General features: G+C 44.3%; 1 protein-coding gene across 4 annotated transcripts in view; it reads right to left on the bottom strand.

The window, feature by feature from the left end:
- The window catches only part of NRG3 (neuregulin 3), a 1,278,837-nt gene extending 1,265,258 nt beyond the window's left edge, over positions 1 to 13,579 (bottom strand). For all 4 annotated transcript variants that reach the window (XM_066243724.1, XM_066243726.1, XM_066243723.1 and 1 more), the window contains exon 1: positions 12,639 to 13,579. In XM_066243724.1, coding sequence (XP_066099821.1) covers positions 12,639 to 13,503 — 865 coding nt within the window. In that variant the 5' untranslated portion in view covers positions 13,504 to 13,579. The remainder of the gene's footprint in view (positions 1 to 12,638) is intronic.
- Positions 13,580 to 16,658: the final 3,079 nt, after the last annotated feature.

Here is a 16,658-nt window from a genome sequence, read left to right as displayed (position 1 = left end):
TCATCTCACCAAGCTGCTCACCACATATCTGAGCACAAAGTGCCTCCTGATGTAGGATGCAGTGAAAACTTAGGTTGGGTCTCTTTTCATGTTCATGAAGAAGCTCTATGAATCCTCTGTTTTCCCCCACCTTGTACAAAGCACCATCAGTACACACCAAAGTAAGTTTATCCATTGGTATATTTTTTTTCTTTAGCAAACTCAGTGAAAGACATGAATAAATCCTCCCCTCTTGTTGTCTCTTTCATAGGCAAAACAGCAAGACTTTCCTCACGTAGTGTGTCACCGACAGCATACCTTGCAATCACGCTGAACTGGGATAAATGGCTTACGTCTGTTGACTCATCCAGAGCAAGAGAAAAGAATGGTGCTGTATTTATGTCCTTCACTTTTGTTGCCTCAATTTGATTTGCCATCATGGTACAATCGTGAACAGTTCTTGCCAACAGAGGCATGTCTTTTATTTGTTTGATTATCTTGTCTTTATCCAAAAAGTCGTCAAAAAGTTCATTGGCAACATCAAGCATGAATATTTTGGCATACTCCCCATCCGTGAATGGCTTTGCATTTCTCACAATTGCTAAAGCACCAGCAAAGCTAGCCAAATTCCAGTCACCTGTTGAGTCCAAACACGGAGTTGCTGCTGACTAGCTTGCACTCTGCACAGTAGCTCTTGACATGCTTTATTCCTGCTGTCCCCACTGGATATTTTGATGCAAATGTAATATGGCGTGTGTCGAAGTGCCGCTTTATATTTGACCGTTTCAATGATGCAATTTTTTCACTGCATATTAGACACACTGCAGAACGTGCTCTTTCCTCAAAGGCAAATTCCTCTGTCCATTCCTGCTGAAAAGAAGGATGCTCCTCATCTTTTTTTCTTTTAGCCATCTTCTTTGTCAAAAAGGTTTCTGCAATTAGCTAGCTATTTGATTAAAAGGAGGGAAGTTTACTTCCTGACCTCACAATGACCTGTGTACATTATGGATTATCCAATAAAAATTTGGTGTTGTCCCAGAGGACAGCTGTGACTTGCTCCAGGAACCCGCAACCATGAACATGAGCAGTAGGAAATGAATGAATTGTAATACAGGAGAATGTTTTATATTTTTAACGTTATTATTTTTTATTAAAGATTTGTCTGTGAGCCATAGGTTCCCGACCCCTGCTGTACCAGAAACAACACTCCAGATATGGTGACAGAAAGTTTTATGTAACATAAACACAAAGTATCCACTCAGAAAGGCTTACACTGACAGGGAGCATGGGCTGCTTGTATTCTCACTGAGCTGGGATGCTGAGAATAAAGGAAGCTGAAGTTTGGAGGCCCCTCCGTCTAGTGTATCAGACTTTCAGGCATGAGAAACAGTTAGGATCCAGAGTCTGTAAACAGAAAAACCCTTTACCTCAGGCCACGACCCCAGTAGCATAAAGCAAAGGCCAAAGGAACATTTTTGAAATATTTCTTTTATTTTTAAGTTTGTATTGATATAGAGAAAAAGTACACAAATCACATGCACATGGCTCAAGTAGAACCGTGTAACCCATGTAATTCACACCCAGATCAAAAAGCAGAATATTATCAATACCCTAAAGCCTCACATCTTGGGTCTCCTTCCATTCACTACCTACCTTCTCGCCAAAGAAAATCACTATCTTGACTTCTAACATAAAACAGCATATAACAGAATCATTATTTGTTCTGACTCTTTTTGCTCACCAACATGTTTGTGAGCTATTCGAAAAGAATTTGACAAGCACCATATGATTTCACTTTTAAGTGGAATCTAATGAACAGAATAAACTAACACAATAGAAACAGACTCATAGAACAGACTGACAGCTGTCAGAGGGGAAAGGGATTGGTGGGTAGGTGGAAAAGGTGAAGGGATTAAGCAACAAAAAAAAAAGCTCACAGACACAGACAACAGTGTGGTGACTACAGGAGGAAAAGGGGGTGGGGTCTAGAAGAGAGTGAAGGGGGGATAAATGGTGATGGGAAGAGACTGGACTTGGGGAGCAGAAAGCACACTACAGTGTACAGGTGATGTGTTGTGAAATGGTACACCGGAAACCCAAGTAATTTTGTTAACCAATGTCACCCCAACAAATTCAACATAAAAAAAGAGAATGTGAGTACAACTCATCACCAAATTAAAGGGCTATATGTTCTACTAATAGATTCCATTAGCCTATGGAGTTTATCCATCTATCGTCCAACCATCAAACTTTATTATAGTTGAATGACTACCTGTGATTCTGTGACAACCTTCAGCATCTAGTAAATGTTTGAATTGGTCATTCTACCTGTTTTTCTTTGACCTAATCCCTCCCTTCTAAGAGCCAGCACAACTACGAGCCTTTACATCTTCCTTTCATTTGATCCTTAAAATAGACCAGGTATCTGGTTACTATACACAAAATTGATTGGTTTCTATTGGCTATACTCATCTGTAGCCAAACTATTAGACTGTCGTATATCTGCAGACTTGAAGAGCCACTAAGTAACTCATTAAACATCCATCTTCATTTCTGTAGGGTCAAGGCTAATACTCCCAGGCCTAGATTAATATACTCTGCCTTCAATAAGGTAATATTTTCCATGAGCAAAGAAGATGAGTTTGTATTTCTATACATCTGCATTTCATAGCAGGAAAACAAGTCAGTCAACACCTTACTGCTGACACCACCAATTAAGACACAAACTCTTAGACAAAAAAAGGAAGTTTCTGTAGAATGAAGTTTTCACCAATGACTGAACTAATACTGATTCGTGCAGCATACTCTTTACTTTTTCAAAAGTTTAAAAATCTCTAATTAGGGAGGTAATTCATGACTATTAAGCACAACTTAGAAAATAGAGCAAAGTACAATAAATTAGCATTCCATTTACACAATATCCAAATTGCCACTGTTAACAGTTTGATATACTTCCTTTGAACATAGTTACTATGTATAAATTCTATCTAATAATTTACATAGCTTACTATAATTGACATCTAATATAATTTTCAACCCAGAGTTTCAGATAACTATATAATAAACATTTTCCAATATATTTAAAATTACTAAAAACTTAATTTAATGGCTTTGTAAACCTATTATATCGGTAAAGTAAAATTTATTTTATTATTTTATTTTAACCTAAAACATACAAATGCACATACTCTTGTCTCATGTTTGGCTAAAGAACACAAAGTTTTTTCTCTGAGTAAATTTATTTTATCCTTACTGTGAAAAATCATACCCAAAATGTGTACTGCAATTTTTCAGTTTCAATGTATTTATAGTAGAATGAGAATGCAAAGCCAAATGAGAAACAATCCAAGTGCAAATTTTTCTGGATATTTAAATATATTGACCCTTACACTTGCCCACTTCTTCAGCTAGCATATTTTTAAGTGACTTATCTTTATAAAGGATATCCAAAGTATTCAACTTAGTTCTATTAGAAACCACCACTAATTCACTGGTTTGCATACTATTTAAAAACAACAACTGGAATAAACAGGTTTGAGAGCAAATAAAACATGTCATATTAGGAACATACTTCTCATTTTGGTGAAGGCAAAAGCCATACCAGTTAGGGCTACTTAGCATGAAGTGAGCAGTTACCAGTTTTCAACACAGAAATAGTCTCATATACTGAAGTCAGTTAAATAGATTTCAATCCAGATAGTTTTTACAAGCATTCCCACAGCCCATTTGCACTTCTTTATTCTTGGAATTTCTAGATTTTGCCATCATGCTGACAAAAATGTTTGTTTAACCATAAATTTTGAAGCAGTATCATGTCCCCTTGTCTTTATGAACACAGCTGTCATTCTTTGTCTGCAGGATTCACATACATTCCTACCCACCCTTCAGTATGGCTGCTCAAAGGGTGTTTGACCCAATCTCAGTATTTGACTTACTTGTTTTCTTTTTTATGGGTTTGCCAAAGTAGAAAACCCACACATCTCTCACTTTAGCCAAAAGAGTATTTTCCTTTGTGACCTTCGCCACACAAATGTCAAACAAATAAGCAATGATCAGGTCCAATTACTGGCATCCTCCGTAGACTGTCCGGGTCTTCACTATGCCCCTCTTCTTAGGACCACTGGCTAGTCACAGGTGGGTACTTTGTCAAGGTGACAAGAGGAACTCAGATGTTCTGCAGGAGACGCTGCAGGGAGTGCCACACCCAACCCTGATTTAGCAGAATTGGTATTTGACTCTAGAGAATTAACAAAGCTATCACTCTTCATGTTCTGACACATTTCATTGGCCAATCTTAGCTTAATTTGCAGTAACTGCTATACTCGAAGCAAATTTGGACTGGGCAAAAAAGACAATTTTGGCTAGACTTTCAGGAAGCAGAGAGTCTGTAACTTTTCTGTCATTGTTCTATTGAATCATGCACAAGCAGCCACAGGAGAAAGCAGAGCTATCGAGGGATAAAGCATAGAGGAATACATTCTTTATCTTTAGTTGAAACATCCCCTAAATTTCTCTGTTGATTGAAAACCAGGGTAATTTCTCTGGTTATAATGGCTCCCTTTTACCAGCACAAAAAAGAAGTACAGAGCAGGTGTGCCATTTATGGAGTTTAAAATGGTCTGTGCCATAGTCGATGAACTATGGGTTTGAAAGAGGCAGTGTGTGCTGATATGGCCACACTGTATCAATGGGCCAGAACTGGAGGCAGGAGAGATTACCTGGAAAATGATATTCTGACCTTCCTGATCCTTCAAACTATGCATCATGGGCATATCCTGGGCAAATTATAAAAGCACTAAACCCAGCTCAATTCCACACATGACTGGGATAATCAGACCTACACTGCAGTCTGCCTCATTGATTGAGTCTCTGTTTCAATAAATGCGACTAAGTATGTAAAGGGCTGGTCCTCCTGGCACACAGCAAAACTCCACAAATGACAGATCTTGTTTCCATCAGGGCCTGAATTCTCAGTCCCCTTTCTAGACTGGGATTCTGCAAAGAATCCTTCCACACTTTTAAAAGGAAAATTCAAGACACAGAAATTGAAAGAATCAGACTCCAAAATGATGAGAAGGGTGTGTTTTGTTTTTGTTTGTTTGTTTTTTTCCTCTTGGTGAACTTTAAACTCTCTGGCAATCCATAAGGATACTGTGCCAAGGGTCACACATGGTCATGGGAGGGGTCTCCAGGGAGGCAGGCTGATATGTTTAAGGAACTCAACAAATGCTCTGCATAAAAATCCTATTCTCATAACCCTGCCTGTGAAGTATTAATATAAAATAGCTGCACAAATTCAGATGGTCTTTTATCTTTATATATGTTCCTGCAGCCTATATTATATCCATGATACACACTGTCACTTCTAGGAAAGGTCTCAAAGACTAAATTTTATCATTAGAAGCCGTTAAACTTCTATTATTAAACTTACTTCTGAATTTCCTCGCAGGCTTGTTTCTGACCAGTCTTTTTAATAATGCCTGGGCATCACAATCTATGATTTGTATACAATCACCAACCTGTCTTGAAAAATAAAGGCTTATAACAAAAAAGTAACACTTTGAGATATAAGTTAGAATAGACTTTCCAACCAATACAGACTTGAAGCAAGATGTTTTCAAAATGTTAACATTAAAGTTCCCCAAAGTGCAAAAGCATACATCTAAGAGAGCTCTTTGATGAATGTAAGCAATGAATCCTTGAAAGCTGAACAGGAGTAACTCCCAAACTGAGAGGGGAGCAGAATGCACTGCGGACCTGCCTGTTTCTACTGCAGGTCTCCAAACTCCGAAGGCACAATGACAGAAGACAGTGTGGGGAAGGAAAAAAAAGGAGCCATGAGGCATTCTTTCTTGTATCAAGAATTTTCAGATTTCTATACATTTCAGATTTCCAGGTAATCCAACAATATCACTCATTTTCCCCAAAACTTCAGTTCCTCTCTTTGAAAAATATAGGTCCAAACAGACTCTGAAAAACATCTACCAGGCAAAGGATGAGAAAGGGTGGCTGTCTTTTGTGACTAAACTTCCAAAGTGGTTTGGGTAGACTTCCGTACCATATTCGACTGTGTGTGCCAGGAAGCAGAAAGGAACCCAGGGGAGGGTCAAGGGCACACGGGAACAATAATCTGTCATTGTGATGAATGAGCCCTCAAGCCTGGTAGCAAACTAACTCCAATATTCAAACCGAATTCAATGACCTGATGGGTTCTTGGGTAAAAATACACATCCAACTGGCCTGGACCAGAGATACCCAGAGGAGGAAACAGGGCTTGGCCAGAAAGATGGCAACCGTATCTTTCAATCGTATCATAGTCTGTCCATTTTTCATTTCTCTTGACATTACAATGGTAGAGGGTTTTGCAGTTTGCAAGCTATCTTACAAGTGGTACAAAAGGCACATTACCAAGGTCTCCCTCAATTATCCCAGGGGAGGAAGAAGTCAAAGTTTGAAGACATTCACTTGGCTCTTTGATGATGCATAGCTACCGCAGAATTCAGGCTACAGGTTTTTTGTTTGTTTGCTTGTTTTTAATGCATATATGCAACTCTGTCTTCCTCCCACAAAAGTCCCTAAGAAATAGGTCATGTGTGACTCACATTTTCTATACAAAACCCACTAAAGGAGTCACTTTCTCAAACAACCTCCTTTTATCTGGCTTGTCATTCAGCACTCCTCCGGGGTGATGAACATGGGGAACCAGTCACACCCCTGAGGTCAAGCTCACTACTCTACACATGCATGCACAGCTCTACAACCACCTGTTGGGCTGTGTGCTTACCAATACCCATCGGGGTAACAAACCTGTTTATGCCAGCTGTTCTCATTGTATTTATGTAATCTAGTTCAATTCAATGTAAGCCAATGATATATGATTGTGGAAATGTAAGGTCACTGTAGTTTCTATTAAAATATAGTTGAATGCTTTGAAGAAATTCTCCAAATGGTGAGTTGTTTAAAAAATATATAAAATTTTTTTGAGTTATAAGCACAAGGAAACTAACTGTAAAAGATTTCAAGGCAGGGATATATTGTAGTATCTATGCAGAATTGGAGTTCAGATTCCCTCACAAGTATCTTTAAAGAAGAAATGGGTAATTAGAGGTATGGTTAAAGAAAAAAGAAAAAACAAAAAAGATGTTATGATCAAATAGATACATCTCAAGGAAAAGCCCTGGCCCTGCAACATAATACGGGAGAATGAACACATACATGCTGCTAGAGGAACCACTTTCCCGCATGCAGAATAGTAAAAGTTCTAGGATTTCAAAATGTCTCAGTGTACTCATCAATGCAGTACCAGCTCTGTGCCTCGCCAAACACAAAAGTCTGAAGATAAAAAGATTTAAATTAAGAAGAATGAATTTCAGCTCTATTCATAAGCAATTCAAATGCATTTTGCAGACGTAGATTTATGGCTCTTCCCTTGCTCTTGTGTATTTCAGGGCCAACTTTCATGTTCCATTTTCAACATCCCAGATACAAAATTGAGATATGTTTGGCACTGGATCTGAGAGGTTATAAGAAAGAATTTACACACACACACACACACACACACAACAACCAAAACCAACCTTCTTTTCACTGCAGTAGGGAAGCAGGACAGGTTGAGAGAGAGACTAGACGTCCCAGGACAACACTGGATCTGAGAGGTTATAAGAAAGAATTTACACACACACACACAAACAACCAAAACCAACCTTCTTTTCACTGCAGTAGGGAAGCAGGACAGGTTGGGAGAGAGACTAGACGTCCCAGGACAACACTGGTTCCACACTCTGCACCAGCACTCTTGCTTACGGCCCAACCTGGATTTAGAAAAGCTGTTTCCTTTAGTAACAGAGAGGTTGCCACAAACCAGCTTTGTTTGCTTGCCTGTTTTTCTTTCTCTCTGACAAGCTTGTGGCTCAACATTTTTCGTTAAAAAAGGCTAGCAGGGAAATACCGCAAATATACAGGTGGCTGGAGTCATACTTCAGACCTGCAAAAAAAAGGACTCTCAATTAGCCACAGCACTGCTAACCCCTTATCTCAGCCACAAGGAACTGGAAAGGAAGGCTCTAAACACAGTCACAATGCACTGAGACCACACCAAACACGGCCCTAAAAAAAGCCTTATCAATTCCATGCCCAACCCCAGGCCCTTTTTCTCAGTTTGGACCATGAAGTACAATCTAAGTGTCTAAAGAGTGAAAGAGTAAGATTCAGTAAAGCAGAGAAGTCTCATACTCCTGTATTAAGGCCGAAGGAAATCCCAACACACTCAGGGTGCAGTATGTGATCACAAAAAAAGCTCTCAACTGGATTTCACAAGAAATATTGATCTGGAGCTCTGCAACCTCTCACTTTGGCACCAACACATGATTGGGGTCAGCACCTTCTCTGCTGAAATCCCTCTGAGGGCCTGATTCGCCTAGACAGAAGACAATGTATAGGAGTAAGTTTATTTAAACAAATTATATTGAAGGCTGCTTATAAGAGCAACCGAGAGTACTCTTATTGAAAGACTAAAGATCTTTAAAAGAATAGGTAGGAAAAGAGTCCAAGTTATCAATGGCGCTCTTCAAAATGACAAAAAGTATGTGTATGCTGAGGTGAAGTTTAATTGAAATAGATTTGGTTATATAAAAATTACTCTAATGCTATGTTTAAACATCAATGGTATATTTTACATGTTTCTTCACTAAATATGCTGTTTAAGATTTGTGATCTTACTCCATGGAATTAACTATGTACCTTCCACAAGAATCACCAATTAAAACTGGTTTTTGGTCTTTAATATTTGAATTTAATCAATGGTTCTGATCTTTTACCTGTTAGAGTATTTTTGCTAAGTAAAACAACAATTCAAATTTGCATTGACAACATTCTATATATATATTTCAACTCTGAAAACACTATTCAATGTGATGTAAAAGACTGAACACTGCTCAAAATCACTGTTCTGGCCCTAGTGGGGTAGTTCAGTTGGTGTCACCCCTACATGCCAAGGTCGAGGATTCAATCAGGGCACACAAAACAATCAACCAATAATGGCATGAATAAATGGAACAACGGATCAGTATTTCTGTCTCTCTCTCTGAAAATCAACTTTAAAAAACAAAAACAAAAAAACACTGTTTCTCTGTTCTCTGTAACTGATCTACACATTCAGATGCAAAATACTTGAGATGTTTTTGGTAAAATAACCTACTAGTGGCAATATGTTTAAAATACCTGTTTCTAAAGCATCTGAAGGAGAGGCATATATATTCTGGGTAACTAACTGGGGACCCAGGAGGTCCCAGTAACAGAGAACAGTTTTGGTTCAGCTCAAGGTCTGAAGGTTGGAAGATGAGAAGAATGCACTTCCAAACCCTTCTTTACCCTCTGCCTTTCAAGTTCGACATTTCTTTCTCTTTGATCCTACAGAATATTAGAAACAGACTTCTGCACTGGCCCTTCCACAAAGCAAAAGAGCTTTCAGTGGCAAAAAAAAATCCTATTGTCCATGAGCAAGTGTTTATTCTAGAGTGAACTGGCCTCTTCTACTCTTCAGCTGCCTTTATACACAGACTCCTTCTGACAGATGTAGGGTAAACACAAAGACAGTGATTCTATAAGTCATCAGCTGCTCAAGTCAAAAGCAAAGACTCTGGTCATTAAAGATTTGGTTAGTCCAAAAAAACAGACCATCATCCTTATGTATTGTCCATAGTGCTATACAGTAAAATCCATGACTTTCATTAAGAAAAGAAAAGGGGCCTGACCTGTGGTGGCGCAGTGGATAAAGCCTCGACCTGGAAATGCTGAGGTCGCCGGTTCAAAACCCTGGGCTTGCCTGGTCAAGGCACATATGGGAGTTGATGCTTCCAGCTCCTCCCCCCCTTCTCTCTCTCTCTGTCTCTCCTCTCTCTCTCTCTCTCTCTTTCTCTCTCTCTCTCTCTCCCTCTCCTCTCTAAAAAAAAATGAATAAATAAAAAAAATGTCTGTTAAAAAAAAAAAAAGAAACTCCCTTTAAAAAAAAAAAAAAGAAAAGAAAAGAAAAGGGAGAAAACCTGCTGAACTCTGGATGTAGGAGGTGGGCCAAAGAGGAATTTCTCTCCTGGGAAGTAACTTTAGTGACATAATCAAAACAAATGAAAAATATAAATACCAGATAGGCAGGCCATTCTTCAGCCCACAGTAGCAGTGTGGAAAAGTCCCTTAAAAGAAATCTTTATATTTCAGTTTGTTAATCATCCTGAAATCTTAGACCAAAAAATAATTAAACCATACTGTTTCTCTAAATACCATACAGCCTATGTATTTAAACTCACCTTTTATGGAAACTACATAATCTTTTTTTTTTCATTAATATTTCCCTTGTTGATATATGCAAACCAGACCAGTTTCTGCTGGATTTGTATATTTGCATTTTATCCCTTAATTCAACTTATTAAAGGTTTACAACAGAGCAAGACCTGGACTTCAGATACACAGAGAATAAATACTGTTTATATGTCTACGTGAACACTGGCACCGTTAACAGATCCCTCCCCGTTTTCCTTGGGGCTGAGAGCCCGTCAATAATCATTACTTATTAAACAGCCTGCCATTCCTCCTACAGAATGTAGGAAAGGAGCATGGAGGAGCAGAAATAATTACCTTGGGCTTTTCTTTAAAGACCATGGAATGGAACGCAAGGAAACCAATTGAAAGAGAACATGAAATACCTCCCTACCCCATTCCCCTGCCCCCAGCCCTGTGTGCAGGACCCCCTCCCCCCCCACACAAACACAAATACAAGGTTGAGAAGTATACCCACGCTCTATTAACAGTATCAACTGTATCAAAAGATTAAAAATCCGGGCTCTTTGGGACAGATGTCTATTTTCAATCCACTGAATACGTTCACATATATACTTGCACATCCTCTATCCCTTCACAGAACTCAAACTGGATTTGTTGAGAGAAGACTCTAAACACCTCTTTAGAAGATATGTTCTCAAAAATGACTGCTCTAGGCAAAGGAGAGAGAAGCAGCAAGTTACTGGTTCTACTGCCACTCTAGTTTGTGGCTGATTCTCTCCTTTCCCTCTTCTCACCGTCTCCCAATTTATCTTCTAGCCTATTTTTTTCCCCAAGCAGAGTAAGAAAACCCATAAGGAATTTCTTTCTGGGACCTTATCCACAAATACAGCAACTCCTAAATTTAAAAATAAATAAGTTTTCAAGGGTTAACTAATACCCAGGGTAAAATCACAGAACAGGGAAATGAAAAATTACCAGACGACTGAAAGCAATCCAGGTATTATTCCTACTGAAGAGTTAATGGTGAGCACTATTCTTCCTGCTTAGATGTTAAGACTGAGAACAGAAATACACTACTAAAACAGCATAACCAGGCAGTTTTTGGAGGATAGCCTTGCACAGAACTTGAACTGGCAGACAGAAGGTTTGTCCTAAATAACCTTCACAGGTTGTACAAACTGTCCCCATATCCTGATCCATAGTCAGATTAAGAAGCTTCTTAAGATTTCCTTAGTATAAGAACTAAGTGGGGAGTGGGGATGAGAGCTCAATCAGTTTCTAAAGATACAGAGAAGAGAAACATCTACTTCCTATACAAGTAACTAGAAAGCTATCATGCTTGTGGTAAACTGGCCAATACTGGCAGCAATTGAGCAGAGGTTAAAGATGCTACATTAAAAGTGTGACCCGTTTCAAAGGGGTTGGATGTGCTCATCCTTGAGTACACAGAGCTTTGCCCCATTCCACCTATATTTTTAGGCATAAAGGGAGGAGAAATAAGGTTCACACCCCACCCTTGGGAAGGAACAAAAGCAAATGCTGGGCAGAGCTGAAAAAAATTCCTCCTCCGTCAGGACCCTAGAGGCAGCAGCTATGCAGGGCTCCCTTCATATTTCCCCCCAGTTCACTCACTTTTCATGACCACAAAATCAATTTCTACACCTCCGAATGGCCACAGGAAAGCTGGGGGTGGGGGGTGAGGATGGTGATCAGTTTAGCCCTTTGCTATGGATCGCCCCCTTTCCCTATCTCTCCCAATAGCTTCAAATTAACCCTTCCCGATTCTCGCCTGGGTCAGGACTGATCTAAGTGCCTACAGCTTTTTTCTAACATCTCCATCACAGATTCAGCCCACCACCCTCCACCGCCCCACAGGGACAAAACTTCCCTCTGTGGTTTACCGTAGGTCAATTTGCATTCGCTTTTCTTTCTTTCCATCCTACAGGCAATGAAAGGGCTCAGTGCGTTTGGGAAGGCCCTCCCTCCCTTCCTCCCCCTCCCTTCCTCCCCCCACCTTCTTCCCCAGCTCTGGAAAGAAGTCCGATCTTGGAGCTGGCCAGCAGGTCTGCAGTGAAGAGGCATCGCTCTCGCGTTAACCCTTTGAAGGGAGTTAAGGAGTGTTCTCATTTGGGACCTACAGAAGCAGGACCCGTGGAGCTTGACAACCGCCCTACACTTCCGACTCCCCCCACCCCACACATGGACCCAGAACAGACAAGCACCCCTTTCCTCCCTTGTGGCCAGTTTTAACAATTCACTATATGCTCCAAAACTGGAATGGGGTGGGGGGTCGAAGACGCTAAAAGACGGGAGGAGAAAAGACAGCAGAAGGAAAAAACGGAAACTCAGTAGTAAATCAGAGTTCAGACACAGTGTTTACTTACGAAATTTGGGGCTGGTGCTAGTTTCTGGCGTGGTTGTGGTAGAGGAAGAAGACGAGGTGGAGGTGGTTGTGGTGGGGGGGGAGGAGGAGGAGGAGGCGGCGACAGCATCCTGAAAGGGAGACAAGGTCCAGGAGGGAGTAGAATCATGAAGGTAGGAGGAGGTAGCGAATGCCGCAGTGGGCCAGGAGGGCATTGCCTGGGTACTGGGGGTTCCCGGCACTGGCGGTCGGGAGCCTGGCGTGCTGCTACTGAAGAATGGGGCCGTGGTGGACAAGACCGTCGGGGGGGCCGCACTGTTCCGTGCCGTGGTGGAGCGAGGGCTGGCCCGTATGGGCACCCGGTGCCCAGGGAAGCGAGTGGGCGCCCGCGTGATGGTAGTCAGGCGGGTGCTAATCCGGTTGGGCGTCCTGGAAGAGGCGACACCGCTGGAGGAAGGGGTGGCGGGGGACGTGGTGGAAGTGGTGGTGGTGGTGGTGGTGGTGGTCTCCATGGCCTTGGGGAAAGAGCTGGGCTTGGAGAGGAAGAAGGGGTCCTGGCCCATCCCCTTGGAGTCCACCAGGTCGGTAGGCACGTATTCCTTGACGGAGCCCACCACGATCCATTTGAGGAGCATCAGGCTGAGCCCCAGGCCGATAAAGCCGATGAACAGAGGCACCACGCACAACCACGTCTGCTGCCGGTTCCACACGATGCAGTCGCTACAGCGTAACTCCCGGGGGGGCTCGGCCGCCCCTTCGCCGCCGCCGTCCGGGCCCCCGCCCGCCGCCGCTGCCGCCGCCGCAGCCGCCGCGGTGCCCTCCTCGGCCGAGGCGGCGGCTGCCGAAGCGGCTCCAGGTGGCGAGGCAGCGGCCGCCCCTTCACTCATCCTAGGAGCCGGTCTTCACCTTCGCCCCCCCGAGGGCCGCGCCAGAGGCATGGGGCCGCGCCGGCCGGGCGCGGGCACGGGCTCCGGCGGCGGCGGCAGCGGGCTTGGGCGCAGGCGGCGGCCGCGGCGGCCGCATGCAAATCGGCTCCCTGCCCCCACGCCCCTCCCCCCGAGAGGCGGGCGGCGGGCGGGGAGGAGAGGAGCGGGGGAGGGGACGCGGGCCGGGAGGGGGCGGCGAGGAGCGCGGCAGAGGGGCGAGACGGGCCCGGCGCCACGGGCCGGTCAGGGAGCGGCCGGGCGCGTCTGCAGCCCGCCCAGCGGCCTCCCGCGCACCGCGACCCCGCGTCTGCTGCTGCTGCCGCCGCTGATGCTGATGCTGTTGATGCTGCTGCCGCTGCCGCCCGCCGCCTGCATGCGTTCCAGCCGCGTCGGCATCCTCGGGGCGCCGCGCCTGCCCGCTCCCCGGCGGCCGCCCGCGCCGCTGCTGGGCCTTTGCCGCCTTCAGGGGTTGCGCTGCCCGGCCGCGGACTGCCGGGCGTCGGAGAACCGCATTCCGACACAGGGGCCGGCCTGACCGCCGCCGCCCGCCGCACCTGGCGCGCCGAGCCCGGCGGCGAGTGCACCTGTTCTTCAGCCGGCCCGCAGCCAACCCTCGGCCAGCTCTTCCCGGGAGAGACCAATCCGAGCGCAGCGCGGAGGGCGAGCGCCGGGCTCGCCTCGCCCGCTCCTGCCGCCGGCGGCTCCGCGCTGCCGCCCGACTCTAACTCCAGCGAGCCCGGGACCGGGCGCACGAGGCGAGTGCGGTACCACTCGCTGCAGAGGGAACCCAACTAGCCGCAGTGGATTCGAAACCGCTCCCTGGCGCCACTACCGGGTCGCGCTTGGGGAAACGAAGCGGGTAGCTGCGTCGGGAATCCCGGGCGACGCGAACCAGGACGAGGCGGCTCCAGGCGGGTTCTGGCCGCAGGGCGGGTGCGGGGTGAGCCGAGCCGCCTTGCACGGGCTGGGCTTCAGGCAAGGTGGCACCTCCCACCAACACCTAATGATGGTTTCTCACTACGCACAAGATAAATGATCCAAGCAAATCCCCGCCTGGAAGTGTGGTGGCAAAAGTAGCTCCCCACCGACTGTGAGCCCGTCTCTGGAGCGGCTGCAATGGGGTCAAGAGACTGACGCTGCGGGGCCAGCGAGCGGGGACGTGTGCGCGTGGGAGGGTGTCTGCACTCCGCGGCCTGATGGCGGATGCTGCTGGGTCTGGAGAGCCACCTTGCCCTCCGAGCTCCGGGGAGAGATGCTGGTAAAGCAGACGACCTTTGTGCTGTCGGACCTAGCAGCTGTCCTCAAGCCAATTTATGAAAACTTACCTTTTTAACAAGTACTATCTTTAAATGTAGATGTACGCACAGGCACACACATCACAAGGCAAATGATTGTGAGAGGTAAATTTTAAAACCATTTGGATTGGTGTCCGAAATTATGTTGCTAGTTTCTTTCCTTGCGTAGAGAGGCAGCTGTGTACCTCCATCTCAGGTGCAGTATGGGAGCTGCCTGGGGGGACAGGGAGAGGAAGGCAGGAGGGTGTAAGGAGCTAGCTAGCATCAGCATGGTTTATGCTGATGGTGCAAAAATCTTGCTTCTCAACTTTACCCAGATTGCCTGGTCGAAAGTGGAAACCCGAAAAATGTTTTTATTTACAAGCTCCAAAAAAAGGAGAAATTGAGGATGACAGCTGCCCGATACTCCTCCCCTGCACTGTATAATTAGTACAGATGATGGAACCAACATTTTCTCATCCTGTAGCAATCTCCACAAAGATAAGTTTTTAAGGTATCCATTTTTTTCATAGGGTGAGAGCAGAACAGTACACTGAAAAGACTGCAGAGAGCAGAGGATTCACTGAAACAGGAAACCTCTGGGACTGGGTGCCTACCAAAGTATTTTGCACAGATACGCTTAATAAATTATTGTTGATGGCAGTAATGCGGCTGTCACCTCTTTCAGTTGTAGCATTGAGACTTTCCCCAAAAGAAAGCTTTTGCTTTTCAGTTTGATAGAACATACCCTAATCCAGTAGTGCTGAATTGTGATTCCAACAATTTCAAGTGAACAAAATACCACAAACCCTTGAATCTATATTCCTCCAGCTTTTTCCAGTGCTAGGCACAGTCCTCTTAAGTAAAAATTGACCCAATCTCTGCCTTTCGTGATTTCTGGGCAGTTATTGGCCAGCCTTTTCTGAATAGCAAATAAAAGTCAGCTTTCACATAAAACGTGAAATTATATAGTAGATGCTACCCCCTATATGAGACAGAAAATTACTTCTCCAAAACCCTTCTAGGGCATTGCCCCCCACCCCTATTATTCCTGTGGCCTTTCCCTCCTTTGTTCCAGGCTGATATAAATTCACTTTAAACGCCGGCCAGATGACTCAGTTAGAGCATCATCCTGAAGCACAGAGGTTGCTGGTTCAATCCCTGGTCAGGGAACATACAGGAACAGATTGATATTCCTGTCTCTCTCTCTAACTCACTTTCTGAAATTAATAAAATAAACACTAAAATAAGGTTTTAAATGAAAAAAGAGGTGCTATGATGCTGCAGCTGGGCAAACGCTCCCCTGAGACTGCATTCACACTGCTTTCACCTCCTGTCTTCTCCGTGCTCCACAACGCCTTCCGCTTCTACATATCCAAATTCCCTCCGCTTATTTCCACTTGGCTCCAGCAACTTATTCATGGTTCCCTGTTGAGCTCATTTTCTCCCAGATCCCATGCCACTGCACTTGACTACCAATTAGTGAACATCACTATAGGGAAAGAAAAAAAATGATATTCCATTGCATTTGGGGAGCAGGTTGCACCAGCTCATCCAAGAAAGTTTGGCTGGTGCAACTATCATTAATTTGCGGTTTTATTGCGAAGCTCCCTGGTAGCGGATGATAAGCAACAGAACTAGAAATGGGGGTGGAGTGGGTGTGTCCACAGCTGAGGTCAAGGACAAATGGTGGACTCTTGCTGAGCAGCCAGCTAGTTAGTCCCTTGGGAAGGAGGAGTCACAGTCTAGTTACAGCTCTGAAGCAGAGAGCTGGAAAAAGCTTTATTCTCAAACTTTGAAGACAGGGATTCAAGTGAGAGCTCTGCCCTTTATAACAATGAA

The sequence above is a fragment of the Saccopteryx bilineata genome, chromosome 9 (assembly GCF_036850765.1).
Source record: "Saccopteryx bilineata isolate mSacBil1 chromosome 9, mSacBil1_pri_phased_curated, whole genome shotgun sequence".
Taxonomy (NCBI): Eukaryota; Metazoa; Chordata; class Mammalia; order Chiroptera; family Emballonuridae; genus Saccopteryx; species Saccopteryx bilineata.
The sequence above is the reverse complement of the archived record's forward strand: the minus strand, read 5'-3'. Positions and strand labels throughout refer to the sequence as shown.